The sequence below is a fragment of the Anolis sagrei genome, chromosome 4, assembly GCF_037176765.1.
Source record: "Anolis sagrei isolate rAnoSag1 chromosome 4, rAnoSag1.mat, whole genome shotgun sequence".
Lineage (NCBI taxonomy): Eukaryota > Metazoa > Chordata > Lepidosauria > Squamata > Dactyloidae > Anolis > Anolis sagrei.
Genome location: NC_090024.1, coordinates 168188205 through 168213570, shown reverse-complemented (window position 1 = coordinate 168213570; position 25366 = coordinate 168188205). Strand labels below are relative to the sequence as shown.

The 25366-nt window shown below is 40.8% G+C and overlaps 1 protein-coding gene across 5 annotated transcripts in view; it reads left to right on the top strand.

The window, feature by feature from the left end:
• NFIA (nuclear factor I A) overlaps window positions 1-25366 on the top strand; it is a 526896-nt gene that overhangs the window by 160986 nt on the left and 340544 nt on the right. For 2 of the 5 annotated variants that reach the window (XM_060773623.2, XM_060773621.2), the window contains exons 1-2: window positions 6965-7329; window positions 13291-13822. In XM_060773623.2, the coding sequence (XP_060629606.1) occupies window positions 7303-7329; window positions 13291-13822 (559 nt within the window). In that variant the 5' untranslated portion in view covers window positions 6965-7302. Of the gene's footprint in view, window positions 1-6964; window positions 7330-13290; window positions 13823-25366 lie in introns of those variants that run through there. The other 3 variants (XM_060773622.2, XM_060773618.2, XM_060773620.2) reach the window with 2 other exon arrangements.

Genomic DNA, 25366 nt, shown 5'->3' with positions numbered 1-25366 from the left:
ATGGATATGTGGAGGTATCTCCTTTATTGCCACATCATATGTGTATGTATGTATCTGTCTTAGTCTGCACATATACATGGGATATATAGATATGTGGAAATATCTCCTTTCTTGCTCCATATATGTGTGCCTGTGTGTGTATCTGCCTTAATCTGCAAATATCCATAGGATATCCATGGGATATTGATATGTGGAAAGGTCCTCTATTTTTCTCCATATATGTGTGTACAGTTACTTTTTACACACACTCAGGATACATGAAAATGGGCAGGATCTCCCTTTCATTTCTTGCCTGTGTATCTGTCTAAATCTTTACACACACTCAGGAGATAGGTTTATGTGGAGTGATCCCCCTTTCTCCCCAATCTCCCTCTCTGTGTGCATATCTGTGGGGATATGGAGCTATCCCCTTTCATCCACTGTATGTGTGTGTGTGTGTGTGTATCCATCCCAACATTGCACACACTCCGGATATATGTGGAGAAATACCCTTTATTCCCTCCTTCTAGAGCAGTGTTTCCCAACCTGGGGATCGGGACTCCTGAGGGGTGTCATAAGGAGGTGTCAGAGGGGTCGCCAAAGACCATCAGAAAACACAGTTCTTTCTGTTGGTCATCGGGGTTCTGTGTGAGAAGTTTGGCCCAATTCTACCATTGGTGAGGTTCAGAGTGCTCTTTGATTGTAAGTGAACTATAAATCCCAGCAACTATCCAAATCTCAAGGTCTGTTTTCCCCAAATTCCACCACCACATTTGGGCATATTGAGTGTCCATGCCAAGTTTGGTCCAGATCCAACATTGTTTGAGCCTACAGTGCTCTCTAGATGTAGATGAACTACAACTCCCAAGCTCAAGGTCAATACCCACCTAACCCTTCCAGTATTTTCTATTGGTCATGGGAGTTCCGTTATTGGTGGAGTTCAGAATGCTCTTTGATTGTAGGTGAACTATAAATCCCAGTAACTACAACTTCCAAATGACAAAATAAATCCCCCCCAATCCGACCAGTATTCAAGTTTGGGTGAATAGGGTATTTGTGCCAAATTTGGTCCAGTGAATGAAAATACCTCCTGCATATCCACTGTTCTAGAGCTTCCTGGAGACTGAGACATTTTCGTGCTCTGGCACTTCTAGCAAGATTTGAAGAGAGAAAGAGGGAAAGGGGAGCGGGAGGGAAGAAAGTTTACGTTTTGTTGATTAACATTCGTGCCTCCTCCCTCTTTGAATGGCCTTTCGCTAAAGTCTCCATGTGTGTGAGAGAGAGAGGGAGAGGGAGCCCTTTCCTGCTGTCTGTTCGGCAGGCCAAAGGGAGGGAGCGGATGTGAGAGCCTCGGCGCTGAACTTGGATGCAACGCCTGCCTAGAGGGCGCAAACAATCATCCCACGTCCAAAAGTCTTCCGAAGGGCGCCAAAAGTTACTTAAGATAATATTGCAAGCCACAAAGCGCTGGAAATCGCCGAGCGAAGCCCTTGCCAGCAGAGAGAGAGAGAGAGAGAGCAGCCAAGGGTCCGATTAAGCCTGGAGAGGGAAGGCTGTCGGCTCGGGTCAGTTTCCTATAGGAAAAGAAACCAGAAAAGGCGGGAAACCAATCTGTCTCTCTCTCTCTCTCTCTCCGTTTATGCTTCACCTACATGGAAGAGAATGACCAAAACGTTATATTATTACACATGCTTCGTCTCCACGGTGGAAATGGTTTGACACACACATCCATAAATAGGCAGAGGTGACCTTGGCCAAGTCTCACTCTCTCAGCCCAAAGGAGGGCAAGAGCAAACCCCTTCTGAACAAAGCTTGCCAAGGTAACCTCTTAAGGTCGCCAGAAGTCAGAAACTGTTTGGAAGAAAGTTGCCAAACATGTATTTATTTTTATTTATTTCCTGCATTTGTAACCCGCCCTTCTCACCCCTGAGGGGGGACTCAGGGCAGCCTCACAGCAAGCACCATCCGGTGCTGTCACAATCATAAACATTTAGCAATACAATTACAAACATTAACAATTTATTGAAACAGTTAATTATTAAAAACAGTCAGTTAAACAATTAATATAGGCCAATTAAAATCCAAATCCAGGTCCAGGTCAGTTCATTATGGCAAGTTGCTTAAATCTTCTTCCCACTTTGCTGCTATTCAATGGTCAAATGCTTGGTCCCATAGCCAAGTCTTGAGTTTCCTTCTGAAAGACAGGAGGGAGGTGGCCAGTCTGATGTCCCTGGGGAGGAAATTCCACAGGTGGGGGCCACTGCTGAAAAGGCCCTGTCCCTCATCCCCACCAATCGCATTTGCAATGGCAGTGAGATTGAGAACAGGGCCTCTCCAGATGATCTTAGACTTTGTGATGATTCATAACAGGAGATACATTCAGACAGGTAAACTGGGCCAGAACCATTGGGCTTTAAAGGTTAAAACCAGCACTTTGAATTGTGCTCAGAAGCAGACTGGCAGCCAGTGGAGCTGGCATAACAGAGGGGTTGTGTGCTCCCTGTACACCACTCCAGTGAGTAACCTTCAGCAAGCTTCATTTGGCTAATTGAAGCTTCCAGGCAGTCATCAGAGGCAGCCCCATGTAGAGTGCATTGCAGTAGTCTATTCGGGGATGTAACAAGAGCATGGATCACCGTGGCCAAATCAGACTTCCCAAGGTATGGCCGCAGCTGGCGCACAAGTTTTAATTGTACAAAAGCTCTCCTAGCCACTGCTGAGACCTGAGGTTCCAGGCTCAACTATGAGTCTAGGATCACTCCCAAGCTGCAAACCTGTGTCTTCAGGGGGACAGTAACCCGTCCAGCACAGGCTGTAACCCTATGCCCTATTTGAAGGGCCAATTCATTCTATTTTATACATGAAAAGGAATAATGGGTTTCCACTGTGGAAAATATTTGTGCTAACTGGTTTTATATACAAATAGATAGGTGTGACTTTAGGGAAGTAACACTCTCTCAGCCACAAAAGGAGGCAAAGGCAAACTCCCTTTGAACAATCTTTCTAAGAAAACCTCTTGGGTAGCCAGAAGTTAGAAACACACAACAACAACAACAACAACAACAACAACAACAACGATACATACATCTATATACACATATAAACATACACACCCACATATATATCTTTTATATTATTGCTGAAATATATTCCGGTCACCTGTTGGTTTGCTAAATCTCAGTTCTTGCTTGTCTTCCTATTCACACGACTGGGCCAATATGGGGAAGATCCCAAGCTGCCTGTGGCTAACCAGTTGTGTGCATTTGCTGCCATGTGCAACATTTAGCTTCCCACTCCCTACCACAAACACCTCCCTTGTGGCTACAACACTGCCATGTTTCCCAAATTCTGCTTATGGTGGCAACTGTAATAATCAGCTGGTTTATGCTCGACTCAAAATAGGGATACATTAAGCACTGAACTCTTGGTGCCAGTGCGGACTGAGGTCAGAGATGGCGTTGAAGGGAGTGAGACTGCTATAACTCTAAGGATCCCCTGACTGCTGGTAGAGGCATCCAGTGAAATTATATTATTCCCGCCAAAAACAACAAAAAACCCACACTTCTCTAAGCTCTAGATGTGGGAATGTTAAGGGTACTGAGTAGGCCCTAAAGTATTCTTGGAGCTGCAGGACAGAAAGAGTGAAAAGGAAATAGACTTGTGGAGGAACAAGTGTACAGTCAAAACTAAGAAGAACTTCAGTACTTTGTCAGTTGTTTTTTCCTCGTGCTTTCACTCTTGGTGAGACTGTCAGCCAGAAAAGTCTGTCGAGGAACTTGGAAAGCTGAGAGCTCCCAGCAAATGTTTAGCTGGGTGTGTTTCCATGTCACTGACAGGTACTGGGCTAGTCTCTTTAAAATAATATGAATGGGAAGCCAATTTTGCATTTAGATAAGCCACTTGAGGTCAAAAAATGATAACAATTTTAATGAAGTGCTCAACTTCAGGAATAGGAAGGGCCTCCAGAACAGAACGATAAAAGCAATAGAACAATTTAGGCCTCCATTCTGGATAGCTCTGGGCAAGGCATTTTCTCCTAAAAGCCCTCCCTGTCTTTTAAAAGGCCTCATAAACATTCTTCCCTTTGAAACACCTCAATCTCTGTTCCACAAAAGAAGACTCGCACGCAGAATGTGGTATGTTTTGTGGTATCCTCTTCCTGTTTGGGTTTCTAACCTCCCCACCCACCCGCCCCATCTTATGAATGGTTGGGGGTGTTGAAGTGTCTGGAGGCTGCAGCTCCTTGGGAAATGGCAGGGAAATCAGAAAGGCCTGGCTGGCTGTAGAAGAGGAAAATATAAGACTCAATAAAAGGAAAAGTTGGCTGGCTGGCAACTTTCCAAACCCCCAAAACCAAAGTGAAGCTTGTGCCAAAACAATGCATTATAAGATAAATAAAGGACAGAAGGCTCGGTTCTAAGTCGAAGCACTTTTAAGTACTAACTACTTGATTGCTTGAGGGTTGCAGTGCTGTCATAGAGCTGTGCTTTATTAGTAAAATAAGCATCCTTGGATACAAAGTGTCCTACATAAACAATAACAACAACAGGATCACAATGATGACATTCAGATGGCCCGGATTGAATGGATTTGGTTCTGTCGTCAGCTACTAATCCTTGTGAGGATGTCCATACACATGATACCCATGTTTGTCTGAAAAACACAGACTCACTGTTCGCTCTATTTACATAAAATAACCAAGCATAGAGATGAAGACCTGGGAACATCACCTTGAGTTGAGAAAACCCTATTTTTAATTTTTGTCTTGACTCTCCAAATGCAGAGCACACAATGCCTTTAGAAGAGGCTGTCTGAGGTATTTGGCATAGAGAGGAGCTTAGGGACACATCTCTAGGGGCAGGAAGACCCCAATTTTTATTATTTTTCTCCCCATAGAGGTGAAGACCCAGAGACAGGGGTGAGAAAGAATAGTATTTTTGTTGGGTTTCATCCTTAAACTGCACAAGTCTCTTGTGTCATTAAGTTTCCAGACCTCAATGAGTAGCTAGAATAGAGATAGGATTAGGATGTGGCCATTTGCCATTTTTCAGTCTCTTCTGCTTTTCTTTCTACCTATAAGGATACACATTTTGCCCCTCTCTAGGCAAAATGTAGCTGCATGGACTTTTTATCCTTTTACCTCTTTAGAAGATTAGATTTAATAAGCTAGTTAACTCTAAGACGTTTTCTATCAAGAATGTCTTTCTTTGACTTTAATAAATATTTTTGAACCTAAAGTTCTGACTCTGCAATCCTATGCCATCCTAAGATATAGAAGCTTATCCCAGTTTATCACATGTAAGTTTCTGCTGGTCATGAAGTTTACTTCTTGTACTCTGCTATATTTATGGTGGAATCACCCCAACTGCTGGTTATTTTTGAGCCCAACAGCTCAGACTCTCCAACAATTTTTAATGTTTTCCTCTCCAAATACAGAGCACACCATGCTTTTAGAAAAGAGTGCTGGCTAGGGGCCTTTTGCAAACCCACAGAGATGAAGATCCAGGGCCATCATCTTTAACAGTGGTTCTTAACCTGTGGGCCGTGGACCACCAGTGGGCTGCAAGGACAAAAATCTGGTCTGCAAGTCTCCTTCCTCTCTGTGTATCTATTTAATTTTATTTCCACTCCTTTCACACCGCCTGTCACTCCTTCTCTGTTGCTGACCATGGCATATCTTCTGTATCAGAAATTAGAGCTGATGTGGTCTATCCAATGCAATTTTCTGAATCACCAACTCAAACCAAATCTAAAGTTGACCAAAACCGATTTGAAACCATTTTGGTACTAATGTTGAAGAGTGCTCCCTGGTCAAAGTGGTCCCTGGTCAAAAGGGTCCCTGGTCAAAGGGGTCCCTGGTCAAAGAGGTCCCTGATCAAAGGGGTTCCTGGTCAAGTGGTCCCTGGTCAAAGGAGTCCCTGGTCAAAGAGGTCCTTGATCAAAGGGGTTCCTGGTCAAGTTGTCCCTGGTCAAAGGGGTCCCTGGTCAAGTGGTCCTTGGTCAAAGGGGTCCCTAGTCAAAGTGGTCCCTGGTCAAGTGGTCCCTTGTCAAAGTGCTCCCTGGTCAAGGGGTCCCTGATCAAAGGGGTCCCTGGTCAAGTGGTCCTTGGTCAAAGGGGTCCCTGGTCAAAGTGATCCCTAGTCAAAGAGGTCCCTGGTCAGGTGGTCCCTTGTCAAAGTGGTCCCTGGTCAAAGTGGTCCCTGGACAAGTGGTCTCTGGTCAAAGTTGTCCCTGGTTAAAAAAAAAGTTTGGGAACCACTGATCTTTAGGGATGAGGCAGAACCCTGTTTTAATTTTTCTCCCCAAATGCATGGCACACAATGCATTTGTGTGCTGGAGGCCTTTTGCAAACGTATAAACTTTCTTCTGTGACTGGGTGAACTGAATGCCTAGTTCTAACCCATACACAGCATTAGAAAGCTTTCCTTAGTAGCTGCAAAGGATGGAAGTTTCCCTAGAAGTCCTCAAAGGCGATCCCCTTGAAGGTCTTCTGCAGAAAGAAGGAGGGGGACACGGGGGGGGGGAATGTGTGTGTGTGTATTCTGTGTATAGGGAGTCAGTGTCGGAGGGAAAGGCAGGAGAGTGGGGGAGAGCGCAATGTGCCAAAGTAGTTTTCTTTGCTGAAGCAGGCATCCTGCGCAGCTCAGGAGCCCTGCCTGCGCCCCCCAGCCGGGATCGGGGCAGGGAGGGCTGGCCGAGCGGTAGCACCGCAGCCCCCCCTTCTTTCCTTCCTCCCCTCCCTCCCTCGCTCCCCCTCTCCCCCTCCCCCTTTCCCCGGGCGAAGCAGCGAGTGAGCTGCTGCTGCTGCCGCTGCCTCTGCTGCCTCTGCCGCCGCCTCTGCGTGTCCTCCTCCTGCCGGAGCGTTGCAGAGCGGCGCAGAAGCAGGCTGGAGGCACGCTGGCAGGTTCCCGGAGAGAAACTGGAGCCCGGGGCTGGTTTCGCTGGCAGCGGGCGGGGGAGGAGGGGGCGGCAGCGGCGGCGGCGGCGGCGGGGGCGGCGGCGGAGGAAGCGTGCGCTATGCCTTTAACGCCCGGGTACAGTAGCCATGCCTAGGGTGGCAGTGTAGGGAAACTCTAGGCGGGGTTAAAGTTCAGCTCATGGAGCTGATCCGCGCTGGCTGCAGTTGAGCAGAGTTGGAAATGTGAAAGCAAGAAGCAGGCTCGGGTCTTTCTCCCCCCCCTCCTCCTCCTCCTCTTTCTTTTTTTTCCTCCTCCTCCTCCTCCTCCTCTCTCTCCTCTCTCTCCCCCTTTCCCCCCTCCCTCCCTTTCTCTCTCTCTCTCTCTCCCTCACACACCTCCAAGCCACAAAACCCCCACAGCAAGCATGTATTCTCCTCTCTGTCTTACCCAGGTAAGAAGCTCTTTTTAAAAAACCTCTGGTGGGGAGGGAAGGAGGGAGGGGGCTGTTGGTGGGTTGCTATAGGTTTGTGGGTGGCGATGCGGGCGAGGGGGGGTCGTGGCTGGAGCCTTGAGACCCAGCTTGCGGGAAAAGTAACTTTCTTTCCCCTCCGGTTCCGCGCCCGCTCTCCTGCACGGCCATTTGTACAGTAGACACATGGCTAATGGCGCCTCGTTAGGATTGAGGGTTTCCTGGAGATTATTGGGGTGCCGCGGGGGGAGTTTTGAGGGGTGCCTAGCCCGACCCCACCTCAGCGCGTGTGAGTGTGCCTTGGAGGGCGAGCTGCACGTGTTCCGCCGCTTTGCAGCCCCATTACATGCTTGGTCATCTGAAATCAATACTCACTGTTTGTGCTTCCGAGGCATGGAAAGGAAACAACCACAACAGAGACCTTCTCCGGCGAGGCTTTGTGGCATGTTGTTGTTGTTGTTTGGAAAGCGTGGCATGAAGTGAACTGCCTGCTGCATGCAGCCCCCCCCCCCCTTCACTCTAGAACCGCATTGCTTTAGTCTCCTAAACTCCACTTTTGGGGAAAGGGGGGGGGGGTTAGGTAGCTTTGTGGGTTTTGTGTGGCTCCAGGTTTTGTTTTGGTTTGTTTGTTTGCCTCGCTCTGGGTTTGGAGTCCCAGGCAGAGACGTGTAGAGCTCCAGAGATGCATTGCACCTCCTCGCTCTGCCTTTGCCCTTCTTCTGCACATTGCACCGAGTTTTGATGGATAGCTGGAGCTTTCCGTAATCCTCCCGGCGCTCCTGGCCCCGCGTTCTTCCTGCCGCGGCCGCCGCTGCTGCAGCTCCTGCATTGCATTACTTTCCTTTCCGTTACTCTCTTTGCAGTCCGGGATCTGCAGCAGCAGCCCAGGGCACCTCCTCCTCCTCCTCCTCCTCTCCTCTCCTCCCTCCTGCACCGTCCTGGAAGAGGCTCGCAAGGGCCACCCCACTCCTGGAGCGGCGGCTGCTGCTGCTGCCTCCGGCGCTCCCTGTCACTTGCTCGGGTGTCACTTTGGCCGGGGGTTGTTTCCTTTGGGAAGCTGGGCTTGCAACGTCCTGTCCTGGAGGAGGAGGAGGAGGAGGAGGAACGCAGGGAGAAAGGGGGGGGGGGGGGCTTTTACTGTAGAAAGTTTCTGGATCCCTTTTGTTTGAAAGTTTCTCCCCGAGGTTGAAAACACTCTCAAACGCCATCGCCACCTCCACTACCCACCTCTTCTTGCCCTGCTATTTTGGGGGACAAAATTTTTACAAATCTCCGCATGCAGTCCCGCTCTTGAGTTGAAAAAGTTCAAGTTCAGACCACCTTTCTTTGCCACTTCCACCCGCGCTCCCCCCTCCCACCCACCGACCCCCAAGAGAAGCAGATCTTCAGAGAGCATTCCCACCCCACCCCCAGCCTGCTCTTTCTCAGGCATACTTTCGCCATTGGAAAAAAGGAAAGATTTTTCCTTTTCTCTCTTCCTCTCTCTCTCTCTCTCTCTCTCTCTCTCTCTCCTGTATTGTATACTGTATCCATTTTTTGGCGCTTTGTGTAACTTTGCAATCTCGGTGAAGAACTCTCTTCCCTCCCAGCTTCGAGAGTGAAAGTTTCTTGCGACTTGGAGCTGCTTTCCAAGCCTTTCAGCCCTTCCTTTGCGCCTGAAGGGCGACGGGTGGGCAATATGCGCGCCTTCCTTCAGCCTGGCCGGACTTGATGCTGGGGCTGAGTAGGAAACACTCTGGGACCCAGAATCACCGCCATCCCCCTTGAACTGCATTCCTCTAAACAGAAGGGGCGGGCGGGGGGGGGGGGGGGGTCTGCAGCGAGCGCTTTTCGGTGCTGCAGTTTGACCAAAGTTCTCGGTCCCGGGTAACTTTGAATTAGTTCAGTTGCGTTCAGCCACTGGCAGAGCTTCACCGCCCTAACCTATAATTGATGGGCTTGTTATTGCAACCAGAATTGCTCCATAATCCAGTTTAACCATGTTGACGCTCTCAAAGTAGATTATAGGTGGAAGATACCCCTGGCTAATACTCTAGAAGACCTCTCCAGCTTCTGTCTTTCAAAGGCAGGCTGTTCTGAAAAGTTTTGTCTGACTTTTAGTGAACTCAGCCTGGATCCATTCTGTATTGACTTGCTTGCTTAGAATATCAACTATTTTTTTTTCTTTACCATACACATTCCCCCAAACACATCTTCCTTTCCTCCTATTCCCCACACTGGTGCATAATACACTTTGACAATCTGATTTTTTTTTTAGGCCCAGTCAATACATTGTGAAGATTACAGATATACTTTGGTTTTATAACTGCTATAACTAACGTAAGGGTCATTATGCTGTAAAAGTGCTATGCATTCTCAGCATGCATTTTGGAAATGGCGTTTAGGGATTCAAAGATACTTCTGCACAATGTAGCAAGAGAGTTGAATATGTACAGTCATTATATGGAGTATATGCTGCAGCGTGAAAAAAAAGCTTAAGTAGTTGGGAACATTTCAAAGCTCGTGTCTCCTTTAAATTTGTCCAGTGTGGTTTAAGAATTGATCGCAAAGCACACTTATCCAGCTAATGGAAATGGAAGACTGGGACAAAGTATCCGTCATAGAGTTATCACGCTCCCTATGCTTTCTACTATGGGTGTTTTACCTGTTTGTTGTTCCTGTATTGTCTTTTCATTAACAGATCATTATAGATGGGCAGACAAATAGACATCCACTTATGGTTTATAGACAATTTTAATGTTATGAGAGTTTATAAAACTGGCTAACTTTCAAAGAGAGCAATGTTAATGTCTTGCTTCCAATGATTTCTAGAACAGTGTGGCTGTGGGCTCAGTGTGTAGTACTCCTTTTCCCTCCCTTTTTTTTCAGTAGGGATTTAGAAATACATATTGATAGTCTTTCTTCTATGATCCAGAATTTGCCTGTACAGTTATGGCCAAGAGCGGCTTAGAGCACAATATCATGAACCACAGAAAAAGATCACAAACTCACTTTTGTTTATTTCCCTTTCCTGCAAATGCTAGAAGACTCGTGGATGACACTTGTGATATATCAATAAGATTTTCCAGTGTTCAAGAGGGTATTAATGGAACTTTTGAAGAACTTTTCATTTGAATCCTAATTTAGGAGAGAAAAGCATGTCTTCCCCACCCCCTTTTACTAGGGATTGCTGTTTGTAATTTCTGTTCCTGATTCTGTGGAGATACCTTACCCTTTGAAATTTTGCTTGGAAAACCTTGGCAATTGAACAACTTTGATACAAATAGCAATGTAAAATTAAACATAAAACTATTATTTGAATATAGTATATGTTATCGGGTTACTTTTCTAGTCCAATCACAGCAACATTTTGAAGGCTTGCATTTTTGAGAGGAGGGGAAGAGACATTATTTGAAAGTTGAGAGGGTTTTTTGCAAGCAATTAACCTCATGTATTCCATTTTTTTTGGAAATGCCATTAAAATAGCAGATATTATATTATTATCTTGTTACATATATCATAATTGGATGGCCATATCCCAGCTTCTGTAGTTTATACCATTTAAGTAGCTCCCCCATCCACTTTCAGGTATGTGCAAGGCTTTGCCTTACAAACAAAAAGAACGATAGTTTTGGGAAAATTCAGGTTTCGGGTTAGGTTGGGTTGTGAGCATAGCATGCACAAGAACAGAAGCTGTTTGTAGTATGAGTCAAATTGTATTTAATAAAGCATAAAAAGATTTGACGGGAATGAAATATTCCAGCAACTGTTTTGTGTGTTGAATAAGATAAGCATTCAAAAAGTCCCCCTCCCTCCATTAATGCATTTGGGTGGTTCAAATTGTCTCTGTGTGCATCGAAATGGCCTATAAGTGTGTTAAACCATGGTCAAGAGTTCAATTTCCCCTTCATGGAAGTCTGTTTTAGAAATAGGTTCAGGAGGTTTAATTCATGTTTGAAACACAGAATGTATTTGGTTGTCTTTTCTCATTTCTAAACTCCCACAACCTGGAGCTTTGCTCAGTCTAATCACCAAAACTGCCATTATCATAACATTTCTTTTTTTTGTACATCTTCAGAACATATGTCAGGTTTCTTTTTCAGGGGACTTGTGGAACTCCTCATTTAGTTAAATATTTATTTGATACTCTAAAGCCATCTAAATGTCCATGCTCCTATCTATTCCTTCAATATCTAGTAATACGTTTTTTGTTCCTTATTGTTTCTAAGGGTCCCCCTTTTTTGGGACTCCCTCTCATGTCCATTAATGTACAGTTAACTATTTATGAGAGGACAATAATATGAGGTTCAGCCTATGAAAGTTTTTCATATAGTATAGTTGGACAACACTTATCCCCTTCCTTTCATTTCTGTGTTTGCTCATGCAAATTAATAACCTTTAGAGACCTTTTAAAGCACCATGTAAAGATACTCTTTAAAAAGAAAAACCTGAAATTACTTGTAACTAGAAGTTAAATAAATCAGGAACTCTAGTTGAAGTAGACAAGCTCTTGCTTGTGTCCTCCCTACGTAAGGCTCATATAGGAGCATACAACTAAGACGCTGCGTAGGAAAAAGATGGTGGGATTCCCCCAACGTACAAAAACATATTCAGACTGTGATAGCACCCCCTACAAGGACTAAGCTGGATTCATCAATACAAAATACAACTTCTCACAGCCATATGTTTGGAGGATCAGGCATTTATGTTGCACCTTTTTTTGAAGAGGTAGTTGTACAACTAACTGCATGATTATAGTACTTGTCACAACCATTGTATTTCTAATCATCCAAATTTACAATATTCCTGTCTTTATTTAAACATTTACTATTCTTGCAATATGTTTACTGGTACTGGGAAAATGTTTAATTTTTAAATCTGTTTTCACAAAAGGACACCATTATAGAGAGATAGATAGAATATTGGGTAGTAGAGTACTTTCTATAACAGTTATTTATTATTTTCCATAATACTTTTAGAAACTATTTTGAAGACTTTAAGCGCAGTGAACATGGTTTATAACTTGTTCCTTTTTTCTTCTTCTTTTACTTAAACAAAACTTTATCATTATATATAGTATACTAATTTTGTTTTACCTGTATAGATCAACTGCCCCTCCCACCCAGCCCAAAGCTTATCCTTTAATATGTAAGTTCAGGAGAATGTTGCAAAGGATATTTGTATATATAATTACAAAGAACATATATTAGGCTTTTTTTAAAAAAATGTTGTCAATTGTAATTGAAGTTCCTTCACGCTATACTTACATATTAGGGAAATTGTTGTTTTTTTTTACTCTACATCATGCTGTCATGTATCAACACTGATTGGCATCCAGATGTTTAAATATTGCCAAATTGGCAGTTGTGTGCTATATTGGCCATTGTATTCATAGACCGGACAGGGAAAAAGCGAGTCAGTGTTTCCTTTTTTGAAATTAAGGTTATAGTAATCTTTTTGCACACTTAAAACAAACGATTCTAGAATTTCTTTATTGATTTAAATAGGACTATCGTAAAGTCAGTGGTTTGGGGCTTACAAACATACATCTTTACCTGAAGTACATTTGATCAGAAGTCTGTGCCATGGATTTTAGTAGGAATTATTTCTGAACTAATGTAATTGGGACTGGCATGCTTGTTTTTTTTGCATGTGTATTTCAAGATCTTTGATTTATTTTTTTTTTTTAAAGAATGAGGCCTAGCGACTACAGAAAATTGGTTTCTATAATACGTTTCAGAAATTTTTGTTTCATCTTCAGCAAAGATACATAAATGCTTAGGTTGTAATCTGCAACATAGACTGCAGGGCTTTCATCCTCCTCACATTCTAACAATTCTTGATCTCTTAGATTTAAGTTATTGCTTGTGTATAAGTAAGTTGTAAGGTGATATTAAGGAAATCATAGAACTTTTACAATGTCAGTTTCTCTTTGTTTTAATACTTTGTTTCAATTATTTCCAGGATGAATTCCATCCATTCATTGAAGCACTTCTTCCCCACGTCCGAGCATTTGCATACACATGGTTCAACCTACAAGCTCGAAAGCGAAAATACTTTAAAAAACATGAGAAGCGTATGTCAAAAGAGGAAGAAAGAGCTGTGAAGGATGAATTGCTAAGTGAAAAACCAGAGGTCAAACAAAAATGGGCGTCCAGACTTCTGGCAAAGCTACGGAAAGATATAAGGCCTGAATACCGAGAGGATTTTGTTCTAACTGTCACAGGAAAAAAACCTCCATGTTGTGTTCTTTCAAATCCAGACCAGAAGGGCAAAATGAGAAGAATTGACTGCTTACGCCAGGCAGATAAGGTCTGGAGGTTGGACCTTGTTATGGTGATTTTATTTAAAGGTATTCCGCTTGAAAGTACTGATGGCGAACGCCTTGTAAAGTCCCCACAGTGCTCAAACCCAGGGCTGTGTGTACAGCCGCATCATATAGGGGTTTCAGTTAAGGAACTCGATTTATATTTGGCATACTTTGTGCACGCAGCAGGTAAGTACCTTTACCCCATGTTATCCAATTTTGAATGCATTTTTTACTTTATTGACTTAGGCCAATACGTTTGTGCTGACACCCTATATTATTGTGCTGGTTTGAAACAATGATTAGGGTTCAGGTGTAAACCACAGTGGGAAAAAGTTAGATTATAGTGTAGTATTGTTAACAGAAACAAAATAATGGAGTCTTTTCTGCATACACAAAATATTTTTGTAAGACTATTAGTAAAACATTTGACTGTGTTTAAAGTTGGAAAACACGATCTTGTTTATTTTATAGAACTTATTATCCATGTATGCTAAAATCCAGCCATTTAGAGAAGAAATTGATTCTATTTCTGTGATGAGTCCAGTCTTATATTGCTTAAGTATGCAAAACCTGACCAAAGCAGAATGAATTGGATGTATCTCATAGATACCTGAGCAGTTGATTTTAATTTTCACGACTAAAGAAAATCCTTGCTGAATGAGAGAGGATAACACAAATCTTCAGGAGTTTCCTCTTATATGTAATTCATTGATTTTAGAGAAAGTTGATAATGTTGCTGTCTTTCCATTGTTTCATACTCTTAACATAAGCTAATTCTTATTAGCATACAAGCAACTAAAACAAATAAGTACTGCTACTGAGCAAAACTATATAGATTGCAATGGGTATTTCCCACCATTGATTGTTTATAGTAGTTTTGGATCTTTCGTTGTTAGGGTTAACAGTGGCAGCAGTTTGACCTTTTAAAGCAACCTGATGGTCTTGCTGTAGGTCCTTCAAATTTGCTTTTGTACAAATGAAGACTTCAGTTTGATGGAAAATTAGCTAGTATTTATGACCAAACAATTTTAGGTGCTCAGGATCTTCGTAGCTTGGTTGGGCTTATTTAGAATTTTTTGTGTGGTGATATTTTTGGAATTGCTGGCATGTACAATCAGAAAGAGATGCTTTGGTCTTTGTGCTTTTGTACAAAGGAACGATGGCGTGTGTTGACTTTGGAATTGGATGTGATGTTATTTGTGTTGCGTACTGGTAACAAATGCATTAAAATATTAGTGAATGTTTTATCCTTTTCTGTGGGGTGAATCCTTTAAAAAAGAAACATGCTTCTTTGTTCATCAAGTGACTAAAAGTGTGAGAACAGACTTTGTTTTAGGATTTTCTGTGACATGTAATAATTCTATATGTTTTTCTAGAATTACATATGGAAAAGTGATGATCTGCCAAAAGTTTTAGAAGAGACACTTAAGATGCTAAATGGCATGCTTTAATCTTTGTGCACCTGTTGATGTGATCATTTTAGGCTGACTTTTCAAATAATCAGTGATAGTCATTAAAATTGTTCTAAGGATTATCGTTAAAAAACATTGGTTTAATAAATGTAAGTGTTTAATCAATAATTTGCAGAAAAAGAGTTTTGTGATCATAAAACTTTTACCAAAAGTATGGCTGTAATATAATATAACATAGTTTGGAAAACAATTTAATATGAAATGTTTATATAGAGAATAGCCAATGCAAATTGCCTAACCTAATCAGCTATTACACCTATACAATTATATAATTAGTAATATTAATAATCTTATTTTACATGCATATATACTGTTACTATTTTAGTGAAAGCCCTTTTGCCTTCCAATTTTGTAATATAATCTTGTTTTTGAATTTTGAGGTTTTTGAAAGTAGGCTAAATGTTTTAATTATATATTTAATTACAATTAGTGTTTTGTGCACAATTTGTTTGAAAATGTAAAACGTTCATACCTTAACTCATTATTTTTCCACATTTTACTGTATCACACTCCTATCTATTCTCTGGGTTGTAGAGAATGTTTAAATAACTGAATCATATTGTTTTTATATACAAAATATCATTGATCAGACAACCCTCACTATTTGCACATGCAGGAGTATTGTTGTGGGTTTCTTTCTTTTTCGCTCTGCTATAACCCAGAATCCTTTGTCCCAACTGAACATTGGCCAAGTTGATAGTGATTGGTTCTTTCAGAGCCGCAGTAATGGCAACTTATAGTGTATGCGCAACAAGAGCACTAAGAAACAAAGTCTTGGAGGCCCTTTGTCTCCAGGTATTTCTAATTTTATGTAAGGCGTTTACTGCCAGTATGAATGTATCATAAAATAGGTCAGTTGGTCATCCTAAGTATAGCTGGGTTGAAGAATATCGGCTATGACCCAGAAGAGCTACACACAGAAAACATTATTTTTATTTCCTTAAAAGTTTTGAAAAGTTGCCAGTATTGGCAAGGGGAGGGGGTTCAAACTCCAGAACGGGCTTTTAGATACATGCCAAATCGTTGTGGCTTTCCACCCAACGTACTGTTATTTTGTACTGATCCAAGATGCTTTCATTCTCAATGATTTCTGAAATAAGATGCCTCTTTTCTTCTTAAATGTATATTTATAACTGTTACTTTGTGGCCTTTAAAAATACCTATTTCCTATCTAGGAGCATGGCACAGTCACTTTCAAAATGAGAAATTATACTTCTCCTAAAATCAGAAAAAAATATTATTTTAATTATAAATGGCAAAGAAGCCCCAGTCTAATATCTGGCAACTATTCCAGTCATTATGTATATTGAAGAAGAATTAAAATCAGAATTGTGAGAGTGAAGAGGTGGCTAAATTTGTGTGTAATGAGTTTTTTTTCAAAAAAAGTTTCATGTTGCAGTTTTTAAAAAAAGCAAGGGTGAATTGTTTTATCCCAGATTTTGGGTTGCTTTTTCCCTTTCAGTTCTCCAGTCCATGTATCAAATGACATGCTGGAAAACTGTTGTGGCAAAGAGTGCTCTTTGTGGGAGTCTTAACACCAAAGTAATTTATGACCAGTCCTCTACCAGATGATCTGTATCAGGATCTGCAATATACTAGGCACGTGGCAGGGTCACCATTTAAGTTGTCAGGGTCATAACCTTCGCCACTAGGCATTTGACCTTTGAGATAAAGTTAACCTTTGTTCATTAGTAGGCACTCAAGCGAGAACTTCCTTGTTTTTTACTGCAGCAGAACAACTCCAGCTACCATGGTCACATTGTAAAAGGGGATTCTGAGCTCAAGTATTAGGTTCTATGAGAGGTTAAAAGATTTTTCTGGGTTCTTTTTTTTCCTTTTCCTTTATTATTTGGAGTGGGAGTGGAAGGCCTTTTGTAATGGACTAAACTAGCTTATGCTTTGGGAGCTGGGCAACTGATAGTTTTGACCGTGAATGTAAAAATGTAAGGGTTTTGTGTGTTTAAACAGAAGTAAAGCCCATTGTCTTCCATCCTTAAATACACCCCCATAGTAGGTATATTTATGACTGCAGTCTTTAATTGTTCAAACGATTTGAACTATATATAAAACAAGAATTGTGTAAAAATGTTTAAAAATACATTTAATAATATTAATTTTGTAAAAAATATAAAAACTTTTTTAAAAAATACTGTGATAGATTATTGGAGCAGGCTGTTTTCTATAGAATTGAGACCAAAGCCATTTTTTTTTGGTAAAGTGTAAAAATATCTTCACTTCTGGAGATAATTATACATCCCCTTTTCTTCAACCTAAAATAAACAATGTTGTATATTAAATTAGAAGTGGACAATATTTGCCTGTAGGCTAATAAAAGACAGTTTCTGAAATAGGTGAGTTTTTCACCATAATGAGCATAATAATGATACTATATTATATGAGAACAGTAATGTAAGTACTTTGTAGTCGTTCTTGAACTCTGGTACTCCCTACTATGGAAATTTAGATTTTCTTACTTAGTGTAGCCCGTTCATTGACCAGGAGATTTTTATTCAGGCAAATATATTTTCTCATAGCCTGGCTTATAGCTGATAAAGGTATCTAAGCAGTTGAGTTCTGGCTAGGCCTTGTGTTGTTTTAAAATTGTTTTTGTATTAAGTTTTTAATGGAGATTTTAAAAATGGGTATTTTATTATTGTTATACATTAAGACTGGGTATCAAATAATAAAATACATTCTTACCTAAAAACTTGGATACATTTGCAGCGTTTATGGTCGCAGCTCTTAGTTCTGAAGCTGAAAAGGCCCTTAAGTTTTCATTTCGTGCCCTTAGCATAATTTACTGTTATTGTAGTCACCCTGATAACATAGAATCATAGAATCATAGATTTGGAAGAGACCTTATGGACCATCCAGTCCAACCCCCTGCCAAAAAGCAGGAAAATTGCAGTCAAAGCACCCAGACAGATGGTCATCCAGCCTCTGCTTAAAAGGCTCGAAAGAAGGAGCTTCCACCACACTCCCGGGCAGAGAGTTCCACTGCTGAACTTCTCTCACAGTCAGAAAGTTCTTCCTAATGTTCAGGTGGAATCTCCTTTCTTGTAGTTTGAAGCCATTGTTTTGTGTCCTGGTCTCTAGGGCAGCAGAAAGCAAGCTTGCTCCCTCCTCCCTATGACATCCATTTGGTGTTCAGGAGCAAAGTAAAAGTTATTATAATGAAAAGAGTTGTACCCAATAGAGAAATTTACATAGTTCTTTAAAATATACTAGTTTAACCATATAAAGTTTTTTCTGATCCCATCACACCATTTCCATAACTGTGTGGCAGTATGAATACTTTAAAAGTATTTAACATTTAACAGGTTTTTTTCTGGTCACTTATTTATTATTTACTTTAAATCAAAGGACAACAAATATGCTTCATTAGGCAAGATAGTTTATCTTTAGTTTGTGGCTGCCATTGCCATTGTGTCATATATTACTACAGTTATCCAGGATGTGCCGACGAACCACATGGTCATGATAACAAAATGAAAACATGCTTCCTAATGCTATAAAGTAGGCATAGGATCACTAAGATTTTTTATTTTGTCCCTAAATGTATTCATTCATTCATTAGGAAGAGGGGACAGGCTTGTTTTCTGCTGCCCTGGAGACTAGGGCCCCTTCTACACTGCCATATAATTCAGATTATCAAAGCAACATTATCTGCTTTGAACTGGGTTATATGAGTCTACACTGCCAAATAATCCAGTTCAAAGCAGATACTCTGGATTTTATATAGCAGTGTAGAAGTGCCCTAGGACTCGATCAGTTGGTTCAAATTACAGGAAAGGAGATTCCACCTGAACATCAGGAAGCACTTCCTGACTGCAAGAACTGTTCAACAGTGAAACTCTGTCTTTGAGTTCTGTGGAAGCTCCTTCCTTAGAGGTCATCTGTCAGGGGTGCCTTGTTTGTGCTTTTCCTGCATGATGGGATTGAAAGAGATGAACCATGTGATCTCTTCCAACTCTCTGATTGCATTATTAATTAATTAATTGATTCATTTGTGCTGGATAGAACAAGATCCACTACAAATACAATATTGCACTCTATATGTAATTATAGCATGAGGTATGTTGCATTTCTTATAACTGAATCATGTAACATGTTGAACTCCCAGATGTTCAGCTCCAACTCTCATAATTTCTCACAATTAATCATGCTGTGTCCATAAAGACCATAAAGTCTACAGTCTCAGGCACACTTCCCTGGAATTCATGTACATATAGAGTAAACTGATTAGACAACTGTGGGATCACAGATCACCCTAACTTGAAACTATATTATTCAGATATCTTTATCATCCACAGTACATCTCTGGCAAAAAAAACCCTTATCTGATAGAACACTTTATGAACAGCCCTTCTTTTTGATGTGACGATATCAAATATTTTGATTGCTTCTCAGAAAGTGAAATATTTTTGAGGCCATAATTTGCTTGTCATGTTCTGTGAGAGCAGGGCCTGTCCCACTCTCATCATTGTTTCATTGTTGCATTTACAAAGTAGGATTTTTTGCCAAGAGTCTTCAACAGCTCTGAAGAAAATGAGATAGCTTGGTGCTGTGGATGTTGATATTTGTGCTGTTGCAGGGACCCTACAAGTGTGCTTGAGACTTTTGATGAGGGCCCATTCTTGAAACAGCTGGTTGTGTAATTCCACTGTGGGGTTACGCCAGGCTCATCTTCATCTGGTTTATGACAAACAGTAAAAGAAAATATTTGTTGTAATATGTCAATATTTTTTGTAATGCTCTTACGAGAAATTTGTATCTGATTTAGCTACCTTTACATAGAACCAAGATGTTGTAGTTGTTTAGCATACTGCTGATGCAACAGAACATGCTTTGTTATTCCCTGCCTGTTTCAGCTTCTTGTTCTTGATTGGAAAATGGAAGCATATATAGACCTTGGCCTCATCTACACTGCCATATAATACAGTTTGTAGCTGCATTATATGGTTTGTGTAGACTCACATAATGCAGTTCAGTTCAGTTAAAATGCACCATGAGTCTACACTGACTATATAATGTTGCTTCAAACTGCATTGTAGATGGGGCCTCTAGCATTTAACTATTTCTGGAAATGAAAAAGAAAAAGACAAGCATTAATGGTGATATTGGAGGGGAAGGAGCATTTTGTTTCTGCAAAAGGCTGACATCTAAAAACTAAAGATTTAAAAACTTCTCTAGAGCTAAAACTATTGGAAAAGTTGTCCAGTATGCCTAAATTCTTATACTGTCAGAAATTTTGTTATGTAATAGTTGGAATACTTGCACCCAAAATTTTCGACTTGTATTGCTGAGGGTTAGATTTAGGCAGTTTTTCCAATTCATATGCCCCTTCCATTTTCACATGTTTAGAACTAGAGCTTATAAAAGTTACTTTTATGCACGTACATAGCAGTCCTATGAGCTGCAGTTTAATAAATCATTTTTCCAAGCGTCACTTAGACAGGTCCAACTTCTGTCTAAGTGACGCTTCAGTGTAATGTGTTAAATCTGCAGTGTTTGCTGTCCTAACTGTTGAAGATCCTATACCCAGAACCAGAATCTTTATAAGAATCACTGCTTTTCAGTACACTGGAGAAAAGGACTTGTAGTCATTAGTATTTTCTGTTTTGGCAAGTTGAGGAGTCAGTTTCTTTGGTTAGCTGTAGCAGATTGTAGTTGACAGAAGAAGGATTTAGATGGGGACAACTGCATTCATTCCCTCTGCTGCTGTAATTGAGATGGTAAGCATCCATGCTAATTTGAACCCTAACGGTAGTGGAACTTATGAGTGTTTGCTATATCATGAACTGTTGGCATCAGTTCAGTCATGTGGCTAAGCTTTCTCCAAAACAGAAACAAATAAAACTGAGTAGCATGTAGGCTTTTAATATTTCTTAGAATACTTCCAGGTGTTTTTTGGGGGTGGGTGGGGTGGGGGGAGAGAGTGGGTATTGAATGATTTAAATGCAGTTTCCTGTGTCCTGAAATAGCAGATGTACTCAATCAGTAAGAATGGAAGGTTCTTAGTGTAAACATGGAGAGAAGAAATCTTCTATATCACGCCTATTTAATTTGTAGCCATGAGGCTATTTCAACAGTACAAAAATGCCCATTTATTTATGTAATTTAATATATATTTTTTATCCCACCTTTCACCTTTCGACAAGGTCTTAGGCAAGATACAGTATTTTAAAGTGGAATACAGTTAAAACACAGTTGATACAAAACTTAAAACACAATATAAATTTCTGTTTAAAAATGTAAGTTAAAAACAGCTTTTAAAATAAGTCCACAGCATTACAAACAAATCCAAACTAGGCCTGGACTTTTTAAGTTACTGTCCTTTTTATATTTCCCCTCTTTTCCACTCTGTGATGAATAGCATTAATTTAAATCTATTTAAGGCAAGTGTGGGAGAAACCACACTCTTTGTTGTGGTCAGTGGTGTATACAGCAGAGCTGGAAGTTTCACTTGATTGGGGACTGAAAGCAGACTTTAGGAGATGTAAAACATCATATCAGCTTTTTCTAAGACTTGTGTAAATTGTACTGCAAAAAGTGTCTATAATTGCTATTGTTCTGATACCTGCTTATTGCCCCCACGCAAATGTTAAAAGCAAAGTGACAATAACAAAAATTAGCCCATGCACATTTCTGCAAAAATCTAATCACCCTTGCAGCATAATAGATCCCACAGTCACACCAAATTAAACTAACACAACCAGTCTGTAATTTGAAGCAGAGATGCCATCATTTTACAAATACTTTCCTCTGCTTCAAGCTTTAGGAATGATGTGTTTCTTGAAGCACATCCCATTGATCAACAATTTTGGTTGTTTTGACCAACATGTAGTATTATACCCAAAGACTGTGTTGGAAGGCTGCCTTCTGATGAAGCCTTTGATTTTTCAATGGATTTTATATGAAGCATGGACCATGAGTGAAGTTCTGTTAGATCATTCAGGGTGGATCTGTGGGGTTTTGCAGGAGAGCAACTGTAAGATGTGATGAAGCTGTTTTCAGTGTTTGATGTATGGTATGTAGCAATCCAGATTTTTCCCAATAATGCCCAAACAAGGGGGCGCATTGCTATGCTGTGTAATATAATAATGCCAGATTATTTGTTCTGTGGGCTTTAAGGCCCCAACCTGTGTGGTGCTGTGTTAGTATGTCATGACCTTTAGCTTGTGATCCTAAATGGTGCTGCTAAGTATCAGAATCTGGCCTGTTGGAAATTTCCATCAATGCAGAAAGCAGCATCAGATTGAAAAGCTTCCCTTAGGATGCATCCACATAGCACCAAAAATGCACGAGCACCTGCACTTTTATCTAAGGCATCCAAACAATGCTTCAAGTGAAAGTGAATTAATTTGGGACAAAGCAGGAAACCCGAATTAATGTAATACCTAGAAAAACCTGGATCTTTCAGAAGACCCGTGTCTTTCGAGGTGTGGGCACTATGTGGATTGGGCCAGGGGATCACTTTGCGGGACTTCCAGGCCTAATCCATACAGCTGTCTTGGGATTTCTGGGCTTCTGGAGCCTTGAAACCCCCAAAAGTACCCACCGCCTCCCAAAACCCCTTAAAAACACACAAAAAAGAGAAAATAACTTACCCAGCCACCATTTCCCTGCTGCCAGCCTTCTCCTAGCACGTAGAAATGACATGCCAGGAGAAGGGAAGGGGCGTCGAGTGATTTTTCCCCCCTCCCCCTCTCCAAGTTCATTGTTTCTATGTGTGGAACTAGCCTTAGTGTTCTGTTCAAAAGCTCTGTGATACCATGAGGTGTGATTACTGGTTTCCACAGATATCATCATATCTGGCATGTGAAGAATTTTAGAGTTGGAAAAATGAGACACCCCCCCCCCCCACCATCCATATATTACCTATCTCTTACTGTTCTTAAATCATCATTCAAAAGTTTTTGGTTTTTGTTAAAGGTATTCCAGAAGCTGTGAGCTGCTAGTCTCTTGTGATAGTTTGATAGTATTCACAAGTGACCTTGGTAGACAAAAATCTCATGGTTTTCCCCAAAACCACGAACATTTTTTTAAAAGATTGTGTCCCTGGAAGTTGATGGAGCAACAAGCAGATTTATACCTGGATCAACTAGTATTTCATGCTTCACTTTGTCAAAATGTTGATATGGATAGAATTAGATGTAAACATCCAGGCCTGTTCCACACAGGGGAAAAGTCCGCTCTGGCCCAGGTTTTAAAAACCTGGGTAAGGGCGGACTTCTCACACCGGCTAGAAAAAACTGCACTTTTGGCGGGGTGTGTGGTGTCTAGATGTCTTCTCAGAACCTTCTGGGAGAACACTCAGACATCCACACCCCCTCCCCAAAACTCCTTAAAAATACCCCCAAAAGAGAAAACAATTCACCTGGCCACCATTTCTCTGCTGTTCGCATTCTCCTGGCATGCAGAAATGATGTCCTAGGAGAAAGGGGGGGGGGGGGAAGGAAAATCACATCATTTCTAAATGCCAGGAAAGGACTGGCAGCAGGAAAAGGGTGGCTGGGTAAGTTATTTTCTTTTTTTGTGTTTTTAAGGGTTTTTGGTAGGGGGTGGGTGCTGTTTTGGGGTTTCCGTTATATTATTAGGACTTTCCTTATCACATATTGGTAATAATACCATCCTAATTTTTAGACTGTTAGTTGGGATCCAATCTGTTCCAGACAATGGGTGGGAAAATTCTGGAGGGATTCCACAGTTTACTCTTTTTTGGTAATATATCTATGAACCTAAGAGTAGATCTGGGGTCCATCTACACTATAGAAATAATGCAATTTGACATCACTTTAACTTCTTGGAATAATATACTTTTGGTTTGGCATCATCACTCTATAGCAGAAAAGTCCTTTAAAAATACAGCTTCTATTTTTCTTTAGCATTAAGCCATAGAAGTTAAAGTGGCATCAAACTGCATTAATTCTGCAGTGTAAATTGACTTTGGACCATGATACCATCTGTATATACAATATGACTAATTTTGTATTTCATTTTCATTTTGTTGTTTTGGTCTTGAAGCAGAGAGATGAGTTGAAGTCTCCCAAAGTGATTCAAAGTCCATAAAAATGGATGTTATTACGGTGAAAATTCCATGTGATCTGGAGCCTGCCTCTTCTAATGAGATTTTGTTGTCATTAATAAGGCACTTCTTATTAACTATAACTTAGGCGTGCTCTTGGATTTGGCTTTGTTCCTGGAGGCACAGGTGGCAGTCTTGGGCAAAAATGCTTTTTATCAAATTCAGTCAATATTCCAGCTGTGTCCATTTTTGTACAATAATCATCCTTATCTTGATAAACATAAGGGACTAACAATTGCGATATTGACAAGGATGGTTGTTCTGTCTCCTCTTGTACCTCCATATTCTGCAGTATGTGTACAGATCCACCGTGCAACTTTTTTGCTTGTGTTACCCCATGTGTAGTATGGATACCTCTAAGATATCTCTGCTGTTACTTTTTCAGTAGTGTCATTTTATTTCTATTGCTGTCCTCCTAGGCTTTTTAGATCTCTCAAGATCCTTAATGTCACCTTAGGTTTTTTTTAAAGCTCTATTGTCTTGTGTCCACTCACTGATCCCCTAGGTTTTCATTTTCTTCCATTATTAGTTTATTTTCCTTGATCAGTGGTTGTACTTTTCACTGTATGTCAGCGTCTTTGAAATTTAATACATGTATGGTAGTGGTGAGAGTCGCAGAAGTAGCAATAAATCAGTGCAGTACCAAGCAAACATACATAAATACTACATGTACTGATCATGGTAGTTCCTTTGAATATTGCTCATAAACTATAAGCAGTGCCAAATGTACTTCTTTGTATAGACTCAAGAAATTATAAGCAGTCTTATTATGAATATTTAAATTATTTGGGCTATAAATACACAAATGAGAGTAGCAATGCCATATGGGCAAAAGTGGTAATCATGTGGACCTGCAAGCATTGGTTGTATCCACACTGCATAATTAAAGCAATTTGACATGAAATGAACTTCCATAGCTCAGTAGTATGAAATTCTGGGATTTGTAATTTTGTAAGATATGCATCCTTCCCTGTCCCAGCATCTGTTGAGAATAGAGGAATCCATACATTGACTCATTTTTCATGTGGATGTCAAGTGGAAGGAGAAACATTTGTCACAATGGAAGGATGCTCAGATGTAGTTTTACAGTGTCTAAATTTGGACTCTTCCACATAGTCATATAACCCAGAATATCAAGGCAGAAAATCCCACAATATCTGTTATCTAAGT